At 41.8% G+C, this 20,568-nt stretch overlaps 2 protein-coding genes across 3 annotated transcripts in view; both read right to left on the reverse strand.

The window, feature by feature from the left end:
- Nucleotides 1-3,094: 3,094 nt before the first annotated feature.
- Nucleotides 3,095-12,455, reverse strand: LOC145707716 (pancreatic secretory granule membrane major glycoprotein GP2-like). The gene is made up of 11 exons (XM_081785282.1): nucleotides 12,321-12,455; nucleotides 10,193-10,422; nucleotides 9,257-9,353; nucleotides 7,217-7,305; nucleotides 5,597-5,649; nucleotides 4,784-4,904; nucleotides 4,439-4,560; nucleotides 4,221-4,332; nucleotides 3,873-4,090; nucleotides 3,705-3,781; nucleotides 3,095-3,374 (listed from the first exon to the last, which is right to left on the reverse strand). The coding sequence occupies exons 2-11, from the start codon at nucleotides 10,412-10,414 to the stop codon at nucleotides 3,280-3,282; spliced, it is 1,206 nt and encodes a 401-aa protein (XP_081641408.1). The 5' UTR covers nucleotides 10,415-10,422; nucleotides 12,321-12,455; the 3' UTR covers nucleotides 3,095-3,279.
- Nucleotides 12,456-18,186: 5,731 nt separating this feature from the next.
- Nucleotides 18,187-20,568, reverse strand: part of LOC145706788 (uncharacterized) — a 50,042-nt gene continuing 47,660 nt past the window's right edge. Inside the window, exons 2-9 of one of the 2 annotated variants that reach the window (XR_014134710.1) lie at nucleotides 20,362-20,540; nucleotides 19,946-20,289; nucleotides 19,713-19,901; nucleotides 19,542-19,667; nucleotides 19,321-19,498; nucleotides 19,204-19,277; nucleotides 18,442-19,154; nucleotides 18,187-18,292 (exon numbers count right to left, since the gene is read on the reverse strand). Coding sequence is in view for 1 of the 2 variants with exons in the window: in XM_081784233.1 (XP_081640359.1) it covers nucleotides 18,705-19,154; nucleotides 19,204-19,277; nucleotides 19,321-19,498; nucleotides 19,542-19,667; nucleotides 19,713-19,901; nucleotides 19,946-20,289; nucleotides 20,362-20,515 (1,515 nt within the window). In the remaining variant the exon portion in view is untranslated. Of the gene's footprint in view, nucleotides 19,155-19,203; nucleotides 19,278-19,320; nucleotides 19,499-19,541; nucleotides 19,668-19,712; nucleotides 19,902-19,945; nucleotides 20,290-20,361; nucleotides 20,541-20,568 lie in introns of both variants that reach the window. The other variant, XM_081784233.1, reaches the window with a different exon arrangement.

Consider the following 20,568-nt stretch of genomic DNA (forward strand, 5'->3'; position numbering starts at 1 on the left):
CGGCTGTTGCTCGCCGTACTTGTCTATCGTGAAGCATCTGATGTCCTTTGCAGTGTTTTCCCGATTGCGCGCTAGAATTTTGTTATTTCGATTTAGCGAAACAAACCCACTCATAACTCCTTTGCCGCAAGACTTCTTTGATGGCAATTTACACTCGCTCCAATCGCTCCACGCACTCATCGAGTCACAATCTAAAAATATGTTTTGTATCATCAAAGCATCCATTCTCGTAACATTGGTAACTGTGTGACTTTCGGGACATGTGTAAATTATGATCCTTTACGATTGCTTACTGGAAAATGCAATGATCTCTCAATTTACAATTTATTTAGAAATATATGCTATGCTTTATAAGTTGTTCTAGACATACTAGTGGAGCAGGCGTTCTGGTAAGTCAAAGCGTATAACTATTAATAATAGTCTATTATTTATCAAGTAATTTTTCATATTTTTACCTTGAGGATATTTGCAAGTCTGCATGAAATCGTGACAACAATCGCCCAACTGAAAGCAACGATCATCGCAGAAACATGGTGTCGAAGAGGGTGTGTTTGCTCCAGCAAAAGATGGATCGTTTTGTTCGTCAATATTCGCGACTCCTGTGCATCCTGATCAGATCAGCTCTTGACTCCATTTTTTTATTATTTGCGCATTGGGCAATTAATCTCAAGAAAAACGCGTTAATTAAACGGTGTGTCAAGACCTTTTTAGGGATGAGGCGCTCATCGTCTAATCCGATAGAGCACGTGACTGATCCCACGCCTGTGCCGTTGTCAGCTCCAACGCAGCAAGCTGAGTACGGGTTTTCGTCGGGATTGAATCATAATTGATCATAAAAAAGTCTTTATGCGACTAGAACCCATTCCTGGTTGTCCATTCATGAGTGCACGGTTTTCACAGCTCAATCTTTGGCCTTGTTTCAAGTTGATCAAATATTAAACTATGAGTAGAAATGAAAGTAACTGTTAAATTATCGGATATCTCGTGGCTGTTTGATGAAAAATGATGAACCTTGGCTTTTGCCGGACGATAAGAAACAGCAACGACGATCTAAAAAATACACCTTCAAAGATTCGAAAGAAAATTCCTAGGAAGATATCACCACCGCGGCAGTAGCGATATCGCCAGCCCTGTGGCTGGTTTAGAAGAAAAGGATGAAGTTTTCACGAAACACGGCCTTTATCAAAGGGCCCTTTATAATAAATACTTGCTTCTAAAAAGGTTTAATTTGTTGAACAATTCTAGGGTTTCTAAATGAGCTTGATGATTTTTTGCGCAGTCGATTCGACTTCGGAGTCAAAGTACAACTCATTCGGGAATATAGACACTCTCCTCCCATTTTCATGCAATGTTCGAAGCATTTACGCGCCACAAAGTGACGTGCTTCGCGCAAGCTGCCCAACCAACTATTTTTGGCGTTCCTTAATACGTTTTCCCGTTAGAAGTTCTAAACAAATAAGGTTCACTCTGCAAAAGAAGTATCTTCCCATTCTAAGTAATTATGGATGGAATGCGACTTTAGCCTAGTACTAATCCAACTATTACATTTTTCACGATTACGAACAGCATTTTGCGGTAAAATGGGCCAGTATCGTATCACAACGGACTTCTTATCAAAAACAGAAATTTTCAAGCGTACCGTCTGAAACAGCTGCATTTTGAGCTACTTGTCCGGCTCGTGTCAAGAAACGTAGCTCCTTCTGTTCGTCTGGCACCTCTGCTTGAATTTATTTTCACTGTGAAAGCTAATTACTGTTACAATTTTAAAATAGTTCTCTATTTTCCACTAGTCTATATACTAAAAATAATTCAATTCCATACCTCTTTTCTTTAGCTCTGAATATTGTTTGACTCTCTCTTTCTTAGGGACCTGTTAATCTTGAAATCGTTTGTGAAAATTGGCGTTTTTTCGTTGTTATCCAAGAAATGCGGACTTGGATCGATCACTCACTCCTTATCATGAAAAATAAACGAAGACAAGCGTGCACGGGAAAGTAGGGGATTGAAACTCCTGGCGTCTCAAGTTGAGGAGATCGAGCGCCAGCGCCGGATACTCGCGATTTTTTTCGAAAATCGATCTCGTGGGTCCGCCCCTCGGCGAGTGTAACCAAAGATTGTTGTTTGAAAACTTGTTATTTCAAGAATTTCGCGACGAGACAAAGTTTTCAATAAAGACTGTAATCGACAGATTTTTGATTTATAACTAATGCCTCCTAGCCGAAAGTTCCCCCAAATCTTGATGAAAGCAAGGCTCGCCTTTGTCAAGCAGTTATGACAGTTTGTAATAAGTGAACCTAGAGCTCAAGTTACCACAGAATCCCAGTTTAGAAATGACCCTTTGCCATTAAGCCGTTGAGAGTTTGCTTTTAGTTGTATATTGAAGGTGTTGTATTGAGTGAATCAGAAGAAGGTTAAAAGAAGTTACGTGTGGCGTTCTGCGAAGTTGAGACGTCCACATGATAAGCATGTGTGATATCCAGCACCACGGCCTCTCTAATCCGCTTCCTCCAGAAAGAGATACCCTTTATCGTTCGTGTGTTCACTTTTGCTAGTCAAAAGTCTAGCCCAGGATTGCAGATGTAATCTCTTCAGGAGTTCTTATGAATGAAGCAACAAGATTTATAAAGAGAATCATTAGTATTCCCAAAGATTGAAAGTGCTCCTTCTAAAATCGACTTTTTCAAAATCGGAATTTACAAAAATGCGGTTTTGAATTTCCGATTCGCCCCACTTTCCCACTTACATAGCCCAAGAATTCAAATCGCGTTTTCTTCATTGCGGGAAAGTCTGACTTATATAATTTTGTGAATATATTATTATAATCGCTTCCAAAGCCATTTCATTGCCAATTTGGGAAACGGATGTGGGAAGTCCGCTGAAGCTCAAGGAAGGCGACTTCTAAGTTTCACTTTCAAAATTGCCATTTAATAAATCATAAATTATACTATAAATTATTCATAGTCCCGAATTGGGACCCCCAATAACTGCTAGGAAGCAGATACTTCTTTCTTCATCATGATCGTTTTTTCTAGGAACTCATTTTTTTGACATCTCATGCATGTTTATAAAAAGCTCACAAGTTTAGGGTCGATAAGTTAGCGAGAATCAATTTTAGTTTGATCCTCTTATATTTTTATTTACAGGTTAATTTATACAATTTTGGCGAAGGTCTTCTTTACTACGGGAGTCAATTTCGCGAGCACTTCCTTCATTTGATATTTCTGTAGTTTGTTTTTGGGCAGGAAACTTAAATATACACTGTCGATGAAGTACTTACAGTTAGGTTGAGATTGAAAACTGCTTGGTTTGGCGACGGCGGCGCTGGAACAATAGACACACAATCACGATAAAGAATATCACCAACACAACAAGTACTGTTAAGGGATTTATTTATCGAGCAAAGAAAGGGTCTTGGAATTGCTATCTACTGAGCATTAATATTTACGTTCAGGTAACTGCGAAATCCGTTAGGGTCATCTTTCGAGTGATGCTACTTGAGATATGGTTTTATTTTATTAACAATGAAACCGCTTTTGGAGTCTCTGTCCTTATCACTCCTAAATTGGCAGGAGAAAAGCGAAGCAGTCCTCGAAGATTTGCTTATTCTTATTTTGGAAATGGAACTTATCTCCATCTCTTGGAGCTATTTGCCAAATAGCGCTTTACTTGAGAATGTTCTTTTCAAGTGAATGTTAATCCCGTTCCTGTTAGAATCATCGCACCTAACCGGTCAATAATAATTTCCGGGGCTTCTTCGACTTCGTGGATGAGAATATGAACACTAGAATGGTTGTTAAACAGCTATTAAACCAGTGACGAACAGAAATGTATTCTATCGTTGATCTCTAACGACGAATGACGTAGTATCTGACCTAGAGAGTTGAGAGAACTGGGGCAAATTGTTCATTAGTGGAGCAGAATTCGCCGCTTTGAGCTGTGGGCCATTTTCTTCCATCAGTTCTTCCCACTCATCGTCGTAAACGATCTCGGTGCCGTTTAGCTGCTCATAGAGTAGGAATTCTTCGTACTCGTTAACTACCTTTTCGTGGCCGCATGAGGGCAAACATGTCCGCCTCAGACAGGCTTTCACCTAAATATGCATCACCACATTGTCGCCTTTACAGCGCATTAAATCCTAACGGATAACTCGTGTTAGCTGACCAAAATAATCACCCATTTTCTTTTTAAACACTTTATTTCTTTCAAGTTGACTCATTTACCTGGCATTGGAGATAGACATGTTCTGAGCCGACGAATTTGAAAACAGGAATGGAAAAGTGCACTCTATTCGACTCGCCATTATCGACTACGGAAAACTCGATCCCTTCTTTCCTAAAAAAGAACGTAAAAGCTGCGGCGCATTATGGAACTCTCCCGAGTGCCCTTTAATAATTAGCATGAACCTCAACCCTTTTAATGATCTGCTCTCGGATTTTACCTTAGAGAGTCATCCATGCATCCTCCGGAGACGAGATCAAGTCGCAAGTCAGAATAATCGTTCGGCACAGCCCAGCATCTATCAACAAAGAGATAGGCTTCTTCTGTAGGCGCTCGCATCAACTAGAAGTTTTAACGTGAGTCTCGAGCTCGAATACAAGCGCTTTAAAATCGCACACACTTCTTCAGGTTATCAAAGAGATGATTCTAGCTACTCGATGTCCGGATTCGCACCGCAGATTAACGGATCGGGGGATGGAGGGATACCCAACTAGAGATTAGAGGGTCTAGAATCCGCGAACATGTGTTCTGCCAGAAGAACTTTGTTTCCGTACACTGCATTTACCTCCAGTCCAATATGTAGCTTCTCGTTCGTTTGAAGAGTAGGCAGCGATTCGAATCTGTTTCCAAAGGGGCGATCTTTGAAGATGTCCATCCGGGCCCAGATCAAGTCTTTTCCGACTCCGCTTTTTGAGGTTACTTTAAACGTGGCGATTTTCATTGACAAATTTAATGTTGACAATTTTAGATTTAAGAAGGCAATCCAAAAGAGGCTTATTTCCGCGAAAATTCGTTTTGAGTTTCGATCTAAAATCTAACGAAGCGTAACGCGTTGGTGACAACATGAGCCAACCGCCGGTGAGACAAGCTGGCCACTATTGGGCTCCGAGTAAATATCAACTAAGGTGCCACTGATATGCTCCTGGCCATAGACGCGAACACCGCTGAACAAAAATACTGACTATGGCTCTCTAAGCCTTCGTAATTCACCCTCGGCGAGATTAGAACTCGCGAATTTCGAATCAAAAACGTGCGTCGTCATTACAGATCTTTTTCGAATACAATTTTGTGCTCAGTACAGAAATTCGATATTAAGGTTTTTCTGTCTGCGGAACCTTATAGTTTCAAAATGAGGCAAGTAGTGTTTGTTTGAAAGTGAGTCAGATTGTTCAACAACGGTATGACTTTGGGTAGCTTAGAGGTGTAGCTTAGGTGTTGCAAATGATTCGTTTATGCAACCGCAATGCGAGCAACAAAAAATGCTCGAGCGAGGTTAGAAAGATTTCTCTTGTTAAATGAGATTTCCACTTGTGGGAATAGGTGCACTACCAACTGTGCATAATCCAATTAAAGCGACTCTTAGTTTAGTAACCTTTACCCATAAGTCTCGATGGGCTCCCATGTTCGGCCCTCCATTGCATCGTTCAGCATCTAAAAGAAGAGTCAAATATCCGGAGGTGGGGTCGACTTTGACGCACTAAAAACTTAATTGCGAGAAAATTGTGAGAAATTGAAACTCTCTTCATTTGCGCAAGTTGTTCCGTATTTTGAGTACTCTGCCAGTACTTACACAATGCTTACTCGATCACTTATAGCTTAATTGCGAACGTGGCCGAACAGGAAATTCATATTTCCGACGAGTTTGTAGAACGCTTTTGAATCGACAAAATAATATGAAAAAAGAGGTACGTAACGGAGCTGAGCTGGATTTTAATCATATAATCCCGCTGCTCCATTATTATCGCTCGCTTACTGGTGTCGATGACTACAACCGCGTTAAATCAAAGCTCAATTAATACCCGACACCACTACCGTAAGCCATGTGGCGAAGGGATTTGAAGAGATCAGAAGTCTTCCTTCAGATTAGGAACTTGTCAAAAGCGAAAAAGAGATCTACTCTTTTATACAGAAAAGCACTTTGAATTCTCCTCCCTTTCTGATAACGATATGAACATTTTAAAAGCTCTTGAAATAGCATGGGAAATGGTATTTGTGTCGCAGGTTGTAGAATTTCTTTGTAAACGCAAATAGAACTAAATTGAGTAGAGCGGAGAAAAAAATCTGATTGAGAACTGTCCGCTGCCACCGCCACAGAAATTATAGACGTCAATTTAGCCATATTGGATAATGCTGCTAGGAACGAGAGCAATATTCGCAAAACGTGGATGTTGATTGTTCGACTACAATAAAAAAAAAAGAAAAAGAAAGGAGAAGAGATCAAGAACGAGTTTAGAAATTCTCATTGTAAATCGGCCCTTCAATCTACACGTGAAAATGCATTATGTTTCTTGCGAAAAGAAGTAAATTTGGAAGGTCTGATTCCCCTGCTACTATATAATTCCAGAGCTCGGGCGTCTTTTAATGGTTTCGACTGGTGCCACATTGCAAAGCGCACAGCCGCAAATCACAGATTCAAGGCCGTAATTAGCACATAGGATGTGTTGCACGTTGGAAAAGTGTCTTGCAATGTGAAGAGTACCGTAACCGTGTGTCTACGGATGAATACGAGAAGAAGGCTCTCGCCCTCAAAATAAATCAAGAGAAAACGTAAAAATAGGTTCACAGGACGCTTATTCGAGGCTCATGAAAACGAAAAGTTCTCTTGGGCTGCTCCAGAAAGCGATAAAAGCCCGTCAGGTTGATAACCAGTCCGGACGCTTGGGCAAGGGAAAGATTAATGCGTTAGAATAGTAGTCGCTAAAGGATGTTCTAGCGTTTTGAAAAGTGAGTCAAGGCAATGAATGAACTTAGGTGAGCAAGAAATAATATCTCGGACGGTGATCAAGTACCTTTGTCAGAGCTAGGCCGTGATCAAGGGTGTTCATTGCGTTCCAATTTCATTAGATAAGGAGTCCGCGGTTGATTAGACCGCCTCGCAGAAAAAACGCTAGATAGTCGGCTATAAATCGAGGAGCCGCCTTTTTCGTATTTATCGCGAGTCTCCAGAAAAGAATGATAACGCTTAGTTGCCAAAGCAGGCATAAAAGGTTTGACTTACCGGGATGGATGGAGAATCATAGTAGAGCGAGGTACGCAGTTCGTCTTCGTTGAAGATGCATCCTATTCGTCCAGAGAACACCTCGGGTGCTTTTATTGCTGGTCAAAACGGGCCTTTCGATAATCCCAAGCAGAGACTTGTTAGATTGGTATTTAGACAAAGAGCCATACGCTTGTGTTCAAGTGGCCATTTCTGCGAGTAGTCCTAGAACTAGCACTATAGAAGTGAGGTTCTTTCAGGAATAATTTAACTTCTCAATACACGGGCGCGCGACTAAGCGCTCAAAACACGGGGTCGGGTGAGGGGACCACAATGCATTATTCAGCCCCGCGCGGCGCGCAAAATTCGGAGTGTGATAAAGTGCGCTCAAGACTTTAAGCTCTAACTTGCGTTTCCGGCAAGCAAAAAAGTTACTATACATATCGATGGAAAGCTTGAACACTCACCTATCAAGATTTACAATTGATTTTGCAAAACACTTTTTGGATTTACGGCTGGAGAGTGAAAGATAAATCCAGTGCAAAACGCCACCACTTTTGAGAAAACTTCCAAAATTTCACAAAGTGGTTCGTTTTAGTGATCTCAGCTCACATTTCAAAAATCAGGTCAAATGAATTATCACAAGAGAAATTACGGCGGCTCAAAGTCGCCGTGGTCGGTTCAACCGACCACGTGTATTGAGAAGTTAACATTTCATTTACATGCCATAACTAACCTGAATTAAACATTACCTAAGCAAAATCGAAACCCGAAAGACCATCCGAAAACCCGCAAAATGTATGAATTGCATAGAAAACTTTAAGAGTCCATGTGTTACCCCTAATTTCTTTAAATTTCTGTGAAGCCTAGAGAACCTGTTCTCGGTCAAATGTTCTATTCACAAAATAACTCCTCGTTTTGAATGCAGTGAGAAGCGCGAGAATCATTTATGTTCAAAAATGCTACCGCGTAAAATAATTCCGCGTATAATCAAGTAAATAGCTGGGAACATTTTTGACACGTGGTTGTAATACCACTTTCTTGTAAAAATCTACAATCTCAAGCGAGGCTTGTTTACGCGCCATTCGCGAGGTTGGAAGGCGAACTCGTCATATTTTCAAGGAAATTATTCATAAATAGCAATTAACAACTTTTTCAGATAATTCTTCAAAATCGGCCCCAAAAGGTCTGGGGCGAACGAAATTAGCCGACTGAGGCTGATTAATAGAATTTGCTCCTCTTTTCAGGAGTCGAAATCAGGTTTGGCCACGTAATATCATCCGCTTTCTCCCTGGCGACGGAAAGGCCGCAGAATATTTTCTCAGAATCAAAATTTTTTTTCATAAAAAGACAAATTAGAAAATCTAGAGCCGCCGCAGAGCAAAAACTCGCGACCATCCCAGACAGGCGCAAAAGCCAAGAACACGTATTTTTCCAGCGCCTGATTTTGATTTCTAATCAGAAGCAACGCGCAAGCTTAAATTATACTTTAATGATGTAAATATTCACTTCTGATTAACGACTTGATGTGGGGCTTCTCTGAATGGAGCTAAATTTACTTTTTGAAAGAAAAAATTCGACTTTCATTTTGATAGCTTATTTTGATGATTGCCAAACTAAACGGCCCTGTTCGAGAAACGGGAGGATAATTTTAGCGCGAGGCTTTTTCGGCAGCTTTAAACAAATTCTACTTAGAAAGCCTTTTATTTTTTTGTCCTTGCGTTACGTTTAATGGGGCGCTGTAAATGGAGAAAGTGGGGCAAAAACTACATGCTTGAGAAATCAAGCACTCGCGTTTGTGATCGATTTGCATAATTATGTAATTGCGACACCGATAAAGTCTCGTAAGGGCCGCCCGTACGTGTATCTCGGATCACTTTCAAGTGTGTCTTATCACTTTGCACAGCGAAAGAACTAAAATTCGGAGATAAAGTTTAAGAGGATTTTAAAAATTTATATCGATCATTTCGATTTTAGATCGCCAAGAAATTATCCCCTTTCCCCCACTTTCCGAGTAGAAATTAGAATGTCCTGTGATTCGTGTTGCGTTTTGACCACTACCTAGAGCTGTGGCAATGGGCTGGACGATTTCGTTCATCAAAACAAGATGAGTGGAGTTGATGGTCAGCGAACTTCCGCAAGCAGTCGGAGGGCGAATCTGAATTAGATTTTCGGTTAGTCTCGGGTCGACTGTATATGTTCTTATACGTAATGAGTGATAATCGCAATGGTGATTATCTCGGAATTGAGAGTCCACCATTTTCGTAAAAGATGAAATCTGAGCAAAAAGAAAACAGAAAGGCGTATTTAAAATGGCAACAATCTAAGTCGATGGATTACCGACAAAGCAGATTATAAAAAGGAACCAATCGCGTCAACCGTCTTTAGAAGCACAAGAAGACTTCCAGAAGCAATGCCAAAAATGCTCACTTAAAATTAACATTCAAATGAGCCAAGCGAATTTCATTTTCAGGCGAATCACGTTATCTTCTGAGACTGGTCATCTCTATTTATTCTTGGTTTGAAACGCAAAACATAACGTTCAATAAGAAGCTTCGAGCTTTGGAATTAAACGTAACCAGCGCAATGTATTTATATATCAATCACTCGATTCCACTAAGTCAGGGTAACTTTGGATTTGAAATAAGTAGATCTACAGTCGATAGATAATTTCAGTCCTTTTCAATTCTTATCATGAATATTTAGCGAAAGAATTTTGACGATCCTAGAATCTAGGACCTAGATTCTGAAATTTAACTTGCATTTTCAAAGATTGCGGACCTTGACATTGCCCGAAAAAGAAGTCTCGCGGCGGAATGTTTCTGGTAATTTTGGCTGATTATCTGGTTCGATTGGTTCCAGCGAGTAAACACGCATTAACTAGAAGTGTATTTTCCCCACTTTGTCTTTGCGCTGGCAATTTTGAGCAAGCTACTTTGTTATTGACGAGTGCCCTTGTCTAGGTCATTAATACGCTTCTCTGTTGCGAAATGGTACCTGAATCTGCTGGGCATTTCGCGAGATCGGCTCAAGGCGGCAGCCAGGATCTTTCAGGTGAAAAGGCGTGTTTGGGAGCGCTCCTTCTAATGTGACGATCACTTCTTCGGCCGAGCACTTCACATCGACGTGGATCTCGTCGTTAACAGCCTTCCATCGGTCGTACTCCGCTGCTGTCACGATTCGTCGACCGACGGTGCTCTCTTCTGTGATAGAAACCATTCTTCCTCCTAAATTCATTTAATTTCTATTTCGATTTTTTTAATAGCTAAAGAAGTTTCTTTTGCAAAGTCAGCGCTTCTAAAATTTCTATAAATTAGATTTGATTTTTGAGACGCGATGATCCCGCTCGTTGAAATGGGCGCTTTAGTCGAGCTTTGTGCACCTGGAAACGATGCCCAGCTCGGGCTCTTCCAGGTGGCTTGCAGAAGAGTATTCTTATCGCGCCTGATAGGACTATTTGGAGATAACGTCACCAAAATTAACACGACTCCTTCTAGGGTAGATGTCTCCGCAAGGAGCAAGTGTCAAACAATGAGGATTTAGAATTCATGAGACGCGCTTTTACCACCCTTTTATCGCAAATTTAACTACAAGGATTTTATCAGTGAAGAAAAAAAGGCTCAGAAAACTCTCTTCTTGAATAGAGACAATTTTGAAATTTGAAACAAATTAACGCTTTAGGTCCAAATTGAATGTAAAATTAGTTTGAATTCAAATAATCCAAGGTTCTGGTTAGTTTGATCGCGGCTCGCTTTTTTGACTCGTAATGAAATAATAACTCTGGTTTCTTGGGCAAAAATTTTTGTAACATTGCGGCTTATTAGAACAAGCGGGTCATGTTATGAGCATGGTCGGCGAAGGGAAAGTAGGAATAGGTGCTCCACGTGTTGCTTGGATTTTAGAAAATCCAGAACAAGGTATTTGGTTGCAGAGTTTGCATCTAACTCCATTCGGACTACTGCCGCTAAATGACAAGCAACTTATGAGTTGTCTCTTCCGTACAAGCCCACTTGCGAGCTGAATAGGGACTGGTGACTTCAGGGAAGCGGAACTCGCTCGCTAGTTTTCCCGACCGCAACTCTTCATTCTTACTGATAATTTTACGGAAGGATTTTTTAACCGCCTTATCAGTTTTTCATTATATGAGAAAAAATTTTGAGGACAAGATCAAAAAATCCTCTTAGAACAAAAATGTTTTTATGATAAGAGAAAAAGGCTATTTTAAGAAAGGTGGCCAACTTTTAGCTGTTCATGGAGTATCATCGCGTTAAAAAAAAAACATATTGATTACCCCCAAATGGGGATACAGACGTTAGCCACGAAGATCCTCCGTGCCAAGTTCTAAACAGGTATGGGATGAGGCGTCGTCTCCAGTTTTGGCGAGGAGGCACTTTCCCGCGTCGATTTCACGCAATCGGTGCGAAGTGTCCAGCACACACGCGCAGGGCTGGGCCAGCAACTCTATTCAAACCAGATTGGCGCGAAATTTAACCGCGCGGTCCGCACTCAAATTCAATTCGCCTTCCCTCTTTCCTTTTTTTCTTTAGATGCGTAACTGTAGCTTATAGTCAAAATTAGCAAAACTGATAGAAAAATAAAGAGCAAAAGACGTGCATTCTACCGCTATTTATGCGAAAGTGATTGAGTGATAACAAAAAAGCTGCGCTGAAGAGTACTTAGCGATAGGGAACGTTAGCGCATATCAGCATGGGAAGTGGCCCAGATTTGCGGCACCTTCTGCTTTGGAGAGAAATGTACACACGTTTTACGCCACTAATTGCAATAATTATTTTACAGTGTTATTCGTTGATATTGAGTGGTGGTAATTGAAGGCAGTTGTGTTTACATATTTTGAGTTAACAAGAAAAGCGTGAAAATATCTTTCAAGCGCGGTCTAATTGATTCTTCTATTTTCGAGACAATGTTATTGGCTAAATAATAGATTTTATTTCGACACCTATTTAATGCACAGTCATTGCTGAAGACTCGAAAGCTCAATTACCATTATCTCTTGCTTATTGGCATCTATAAAGCAACGAAATTGTTGCATAAGTAATTTTTATTAAGCAATATTTAAATTTAAAACTATTTTTTTTCCATGCAAAGAAAAACTGTAAAAACTCACTGTGTTCTCAAAGAAATTCTTCTTCCGCGATCGAAGGAAATGTAAAAATCTCTATGTTTTTGAAACCTCACAAAAGTGTTTAAAAAAGTAAGTAAAAATAGTTCGCAAGTTTGTTCCCAAGAGTCGGTAAAATTGTCAGAAGCTAGGATCATCGCCAGAAAGTTGCGCATGTGCGCGCGTTTCTCGCGCCGCCAGGTGGCGTCTTTCTTTTGCGCCGTGAGTACTTACTACTGCCCTCGCACTTTCCTAAAATCGGACAATTTTTTTATCAGTTTCAAGTCACGAACATCTTCAGTATTTTCTTGCTTGTAAATATCAAACAAGCAAGCTTGAACCCAGCTTTCAAAAAACTCTCGATCGATTCAAATGAATAAATTTCAACATTTGAAAAACCTTTGAATAGATCTCTTATCAGCATCAAGCACTCATTATCGCTTATAGTACAGTCGTCACTTTACTTACTGAGTTTAATTGTCATTAAACGTGCTGCTGGTAATTGAAGATTATTATGGTGATATACAACTCCTAAACAGTAGAACCGCCTTTTATATTTAAAAAAGTCAGGGAGATATATCTAAGTGCAAACCCTAACCGGTTCCAGGGAGCTGAATTTTGAGGCCGCACTACGATGTATACTAATATAAATGATATTTGATAACTAAGATTTCTCCAGCAAATGAAATCATTTAGAAGTTTCATGATTCTGCGCAAGGTTTCGATTAGCCTGATGGGAAACGATCTTCCCATCTCAGAGTGGCGAGTATCCAACTTGGAAATTGCATAATTAACTGCTTTACAAAAAATCTGCGCGTCATGGGTTTGCATACGACATAGGCGGGCTATTTCGATTATGCATAGTTAAACTGTGTGTAAAACAAATTGAGACTTGGAGGAGGCGGTTTGGTGGAGCAGCGGAGTACAGCATTTGCCAATATTTCAAAGCCGATTTACTATGCGCCTGCCGTTATGCATCCACGACAAAAAGTGATAAGGCGCCACGACTCCCGCTCAGTCCAAATCAAAACAATACTCAAGCACTACACTTTCCGAAATGCACTGGCACAATTCACAAAATCGAATTACTACAGAAGTGCCACTTTTCACGACCACGAAAAATCTCATAAAAAGTATGTTGTTCGCAGTTTGTTTTGCGAACTACAGCTGAAAACAAGACAAAGCGCAACAATAATATTTCCTTTATATATTTTTAAAAAATGATTTGTACTCATCGCATCTGGGTTCCGAATTCTGGAATACTTTCTGGGAGGTGCGTTCATAATCACAACGTTTCATCTATTTTTGCTCATAACTGACGGATGTGCGCATTGAAAGATTTCTTAAAAAATTTCCCCTGAGACGTGTCGGAAATTCCATCGCCCCGCTACCAAGATGCTGCTTCAGAGAAAGGCATCCGAGCATAGTGGTGGAGATGGCGGTTCTAGCGCTGAAAATGCAACATCTCACTCGCATTCCGTTGGGCGGCGAAAGACACACAAGACCAGACCACCTGATAACCATCGAAAATAGTTAAGATGCTTCTCGGAACTCTCGTCAGGGTTCCAGCTAAATCTTGCATTTGCTTCCAGATCGCTGTTACCGTAAATGGAATTCAGAGAGAGCAGAAAAATGCATGTGTGAACCAAAATCATAAACAAAAAGCAGCTTGAAGAGATCTTGGAAAGCCTCACATGCCTGATCCATAAGTGTTTGTAAGTTGATTTGTTGGGAAAATGGGCGAGAGTTGGATATTCCATGAAAAGTTGTAATCCGCTAGAACGGCTCATGATCCGCTCAATCCAGAAGCATAAACATGCCAACACGTACTCACTGCCACAAAGAAACAGAAACGAGCCCCAGACACGTGGGGAAGAGACCAATTGATAACGACGATTATTACTCAAAAATCTCAATGAACAACAGAAATTTGACAATCTCATAATTTGATGAATTCTGTGAATGAGGAACGCAGCGAAGAGGAAGGAAAATCATCGATCACGAGTCTTTTTCTGGCGCTCTTAGGTACAAAACTGTAATCGAAGAAATATTCAGAAATTGGATGAAGTTTCGATCGGCGCTCAATGAAGTCACTCTTTCCGGCTTTTCAAGTCTTGCCTCATCCTCATTATTTTGATTGGGGGTTGAGTCGTTTTCGGCGAAAGATCGTTCCCAAAAGAGTGAATCGAGTTGACGTGCACAGATGAGCCGCTCTCATCAGCCCTCAAATTAGACACTTTTGACGAAGTTTATTCAGCCCTGGGTCTTCTCGTTTACCTCGGAATCTGTATTTACGACGACTTCAAGCACAAGGCATGGTGAATAAACTTTTTCTGCGCTGAAAATTGTAACGCGTCTCTATTTCATCATTGTCCTAGGAAATACATCAAATGCACGTCTTTTTTGTTTTCATAACTTCATTTTCGGGTTACAAATACTACTTACGCTCTTAAACTAATAAGTTTCTTCTGAGTATTATTTTTTCTGTTTTCAACTAGATAATAATTGTGCCCAAAGCATGTAACCTTGCAAAGTTCTTCTATACGCTGGCTGGATGACAGATAAATAAAGTTTAGTTCACGTTAACGCCGAAAAGAGTCCGTCATTTCATGAGAATGTGAGGAATTTTCGGAAATCAAGTAGAATTTCCGTGGAGCGGGGCGATCTCGAGACTGTGCCTAACCAAAAGTGGTGTAAAAGTGGTTCCCTCTTCGTAAAACCGTGGTAATACGACGTTGAGTAACGGACGAATATTTTATTAATTGAATATCGCGGTTCGCTACAACCTAATCGCGGCGACACGCCTCAATTCAGTACTTCCTGTGTTTGAACATGCTCGAGAAAATATGATAAAAATGCTCTTTGTCTTGCAAGGGTCATCAGTAGACAATCGGAGTTATAATGTATAATGAGCACATGAGAATTAGGTACCTCTTTGTTTGATTGTTTTGAAAATGTTAGATGTGGTCGATTGCAAGGGCTTATAAAACGAAAGAAAAAGTTATTTCGATAAACCAACTAGGCTACGTAATCGAAGCGGTCAAAAACCGCGTCTTGGTATTTTCAGGAGGAAGACAGCAAAAGCCCTCGGCGATCGAAGATTTTTCAATCACAATTGCCATGAATAAATATCAAATGCTCAAAAGAAAGGATGCAAAGGATTACCTGCATTATTATAAGAACACAAGAGAAGTCTCCGAAAAACATATTTTATGCTCTCCGCTTTGAATAAAAAAATTGTGTGTTTATTGACAGCATTGGAAAACTCGAGGAAGAGGTGAACTCCAATGTGAACAAGGCGAGGCAATACGTGATTTTCTGAGGCCAGAGGTTATCTAGCTACAAAAACCTGAAACTGGCAGTAGTACATGGAGGGAAAGAGCTTGTTAGTGTGGCAGAGCAAATCAGCCATTCGGGCCAGCAAGTGCGCAGTAAAATTCGAATGATAGAAAACAAGGGAGTTAGTTTGTGCACGCTCGGCCTGGCCCGGGTGTTTGATCACCTCCGCTCCCTGAACTGAATCGGACGGGACGTCGTCGAACGCCACGTTGAAGCACAGCAATGTGAACAGGTCAAGGAGTATCCATTTAATCTGGAAGCCGTCAAATCGTCCCGCAGAAAAGACAAAATCCATGGACCATGAAATCTTTGTCGCGATGGCAATATGACGGATTTCAGATTTGCAAGTTACTGCGCTAATAAGTGGGGAACTCATATGAGACAAAAAATAAAAAAAAAACAGAAAGTTGATCCGTAGTCACTGTGACTGGAATGGGGTTCAAGTTGGAACTTTGTTCAGAAATATGATTCGGTAAAAGATCACTTTAATTTAGTAAAAACACTGTTTTTTTTAGGTTGGCCCATCATTTGTCCTTTATAGGCTCTTAACTGGTAAGAGATAGGACTATATGATCAATAGTAAACTTGTAGAGGAGGGTTTGGAGGTGGTGCAGAGGGGGTTTAGAAATTCTAGAGGTCACGTGGTTATTACGTAATATGGGGGTAAAGTTGGTAAAGTCGGAATTGGAGAATTTTAGGCCATATGAACCTTATATTTATAGTTTTTATTAATTATTAATCATGTGACTTAGATGAGTCATCATAGCTCTTCCGGAGGACTCACCTGGTGGAAGACCGTTCCTGGAAGACAAAAAAAATTTTCTTTTGTATAACAATTAACAATTGCAAAAATTAGAATTTTTGTCATGTGACTTAATCTGACGTCACAGAAGTCCTCCGTAGGACTTTTTCCTTGAAAACAAATGGTGGAAGACAAAAAAAAATATAAAAAATGAAAACCATAATTAAGCAAGAAACAAGGGATAACCTGAATTTTTATATGCATGGGTGTGGGTGGGGTTGGGGACGAAACTGAGAATGATCAACTCAGATTTCCCAGCCTTTGTCAAGCCCCTTAAATTTAAAAATCAAGGAACGGGGCTGAAACGGCCCGAAGGGCCGTCAAGCCCCTTAAATTTAAAAATCAAGGAACGGGGCTGAAACGGCCCGAAGGGCCGTCAAGCCCTTAAATTTAAAAATCAAGGAACGGGGCTGAAACGGCCCGAAGGGCCGTCAAGCCCCTTAAATTTAAAAATCAAGGAACGGGGCTGAAACGGCCCGAAGGGCCGTCAAGCCCCTTAAATTTAAAAATCAAGGAACGGGGCTGAAACGGCCCGAAGGGCCGTCAAGCCCCTTAAATTTAAAAATCAAGGAACGGGGCTGAAACGGCCCGAAGGGCCGTCAAGCCCTTAAATTTAAAATCAAGGAACGGGGCTGAAACGGCCCGAAGGGCCGTCAAGCCCCTTAAATTAAAAAATCAAGGAACGGGGCTGAAACGGCCCGAAGGGCCGTCAAGCCCCTTAAATTAAAAATCAAGGAACGGGGCTGAAACGGCCCGAAGGGCCGTCAAGCCCCTTAAATTAAAAATCAAGGAACGGGGCTGAAACGGCCCGAAGGGCCGTCAAGCCCCTTAAATTAAAAATCAAGGAACGGGGCTGAAACGGCCCGAAGGGCCGTCAAGCCCCTTAAATTAAAAATCAAGGAACGGGGCTGAAACGGCCCGAAGGGCCGTCAAGCCCCTTAAATTAAAAATCAAGGAACGGGGCTGAAACGGCCCGAAGGGCCGTCAAGCCCCTTAAATTAAAATCAAGGAACGGGGCTGAAACGGCCCGAAGGGCCGTCAAGCCCCTTAAATTTAAAAATCAAGGAACGGGGCTGAAACGGCCCGAAGGGCCGTCAAGCCCTTAAATTTAAAAATCAAGGAACGGGGCTGAAACGGCCCGAAGGGCCGTCAAGCCCTTAAATTTAAAATCAAGGAACGGGGCTGAAACGGCCCGAAGGGCCGTCAAGCCCCTTAAATTTAAAAATCAAGGAACGGGGCTGAAACGGCCCGAAGGGCCGTCAAGCCCCTTAAATTTAAAAATCAAGGAACGGGGCTTAAACGGCCCGAAGGGCCGTCAAGCCCCTTAAATTAAAATCAAGGAACGGGGCTGAAACGGCCCGAAGGGCCGTCAAGCCCCTTAAATTTAAAAATCAAGGAACGGGGCTGAAACGGCCCGAAGGGCCGTCAAGCCCTTAAATTTAAAAATCAAGGAACGGGGCTGAAACGGCCCGAAGGGCCGTCAAGCCCCTTAAATTTAAAAATCAAGGAACGGGGCTGAAACGGCCCGAAGGGCCGTCAAGCCCCTTAAATTTAAAAATCAAGGAACGGCTGAAACGGCCCGAAGGGCCGTCAAGCTCCTTAAATTTAAAATCAAGGAACGGGGCTGAAACGGCCCGAAGGGCCGTCAAGCCCTTAAATTTAAAATCAAGGAACGGGGCTGAAACGGCCCGAAGGGCCGTCAAGCCCCTTAAATTTAAAAATCAAGGAACGGGGCTGAAACGGCCCGAAGGGCCGTCAAGCCCCTAAAATTTAAAAAAGAAAAAGAATTTTTGTTCTTCCAGCAAATTTCTTCCAGTAGTTGAGTCCTCCGGAGGACCTCTGGAATGTTAGCTTTAGTCACATGATAAAATCTAACATATGAATGAATATTATTTTTTAGAAAATTAAAATTTGTGTTGGTCTTCCAGCAAAGTTCTTCCACCAGCTGTATCCTCCGGAGGACCATCAATGAGTCATCGATGTCACATGACTTATTTTTCATTTAAAATGTTAAATTATAATGGCCCCATGACCTTAAATTCTCAATTTACGACTTTCCCAACTTTGGGCCCCTGTTACGTCATAACCACGTGACCTCTGGAAATTCTCAACCCCCTCTGCACCACCTCCAAACCCTCCTCTACAAGTTTACTATTGTTCATATGGTCCTATCTCTTACCAGTTAAGAGCCTATAATGGACAAATGATGGGCCAACCTAAAAAAAACAGTGTTAAAGCTAATTTAAAATCTAGTGCCAGCTGAAGACGACGTTTAAAAAGGGAACTAACAAAAAGAATGGGCAGCTGATAGTGGTGTAAGCTAATGTGACCGTAGCAATGAGGGAGGAGATATTGGATTGAATGAAGTTGCCTTCCGTCGCGAGCTTGCCAGAGAGGAGCGCAAAAGCGGCGGCAACGACGGCTGTCGCAGGATCGATAACGACCACTGTGTTGGAGAGGTTAGAAAGGATGGGGATGGTGGCCAGGAAAGGTAGATAGATCACGTGGTAAAATGCCCACATGAAGCCATTGCCTTGGATTTTGGTGGAGTAATCAGCTTCAGTCATAACTTTATAGCTGGTCAGGAGCACATTCAGAAGCGCAGCTGCAAAGAGGGCCAGATTGTCGGTGTTCCAGGCGGCGAGGGAGGGCATGATCAGGATCAAAGTGATTATTTCTCCAGCACGAGCAAATCCTCGCTAAAGGGAAACGTAAGCTATGAACATGATACCATCAAGTATGACTTACCGCGCAGATCTTAGAGTTGTCGAACATGAATGACTGGAGGTAGTTGTGGAGCCAAGAGAACGAGAGTTTGAAGTCTAAAGAACATCTCAAATCGACGATTCATTACTCGTTTCTTACCCGAATTGGCAGAGTTTCCCACAAGGCTGTAGGCTGAAATAAAGAGGAGGGCAGTTTCGCCAATGGCGCTGGAGTTTTCGTTCACGAAGTTAGCTGGCAGGGCAAAGACAGCGGCAGAGACAATGGCGATAATGGTGGCGAGGAAAAATTGCTGATTTTTAAATCGTGGCTTCAAGTGCTAAAATAACGATTTGCGGAAAGAAAAAGATATTGATGCTTACCAAGACAGAGCCGACAGCAATGAGGAGGGCGCCTGCCATTTGGGTGCTCTGCTCTTGGACATTGAACGTTTTAAAGGCGTAGAAGCAATAAAATGTCCACACGAAAAGAGCTGGGGCGACGTAAATCTGAAATATTTTTCTGCTGATATGTTGCTAAACTCGTAAAATTACCGTAAGAAGCGTTCCAATAAACTTGCAAAAGGGGTTGGCATACTTCTCGAACCATGGGCAAGATTGTGTGGCAGGAGCAGTCGACTGTTCCTGATCGTCTTCGTCTGCTGAGAACTGTTCGACTGGGACCGGTTCGGCTTTAACTGGTGCTTCTGCTTCTTTTTTCTTCGCGATCCTAGTCGACTTTCGCTGAAATAGAAAATTGAGACATAGATGACTCGAGAAAGTCTTACTCTGTAGCTGTCCTGAAGGAGTTCTACTTCGATGGGAACATCGTCTCGTCTTCGACCTCGAGATCGGCTTCGCGATCGACGGATACGAGCTCGTCCTTCAGCTTCTCCGGCCACATTCGCCCAGGCATAATCAACCGGATTCATGTCAGCAGATGGTGTTTGCTTCTTTGAGGTGGCGCGGGCACGTGACTTTCGAACGGTGGGTTTCTCCTCACGTTCTGGGGAAGGGGACTCCTCTCGCTTGACCGGTTTGACTGTTTGGACGTTGACTGTGCTCTTTCGTCCACGTGAGCGGGATCGATTTCGGGAACCAATCGCTTTCACATGGGCAAAAGTGAAGGTCCCTAAAAATTAATTTAATATGAACCATTCGCAATTTTTCGGAATTTCATGATAGACTTGATAATGAGAGTTACCTTGCTTCTGTTCACCATTATCGTCGACGGTCATGACTTCGTAGCCGTAGCCGCGAACGAGCTTGATGACCGACCCGTTTCGGTACTCGCCTTTGCGACCATCGTCTCTCTCGACATAAACCACCACCGGGTCTCCCGTCTTTCGGGTGGGCATAATCGCTATCTACGTTCAAATTTATCTGAAGAGGAAAATTTAAATATCAGACA

The sequence above is a fragment of the Oikopleura dioica genome, chromosome XSR (genome assembly GCF_907165135.1).
Source record: "Oikopleura dioica chromosome XSR, OKI2018_I68_1.0, whole genome shotgun sequence".
Taxonomy (NCBI): domain Eukaryota; kingdom Metazoa; phylum Chordata; class Appendicularia; order Copelata; family Oikopleuridae; genus Oikopleura; species Oikopleura dioica.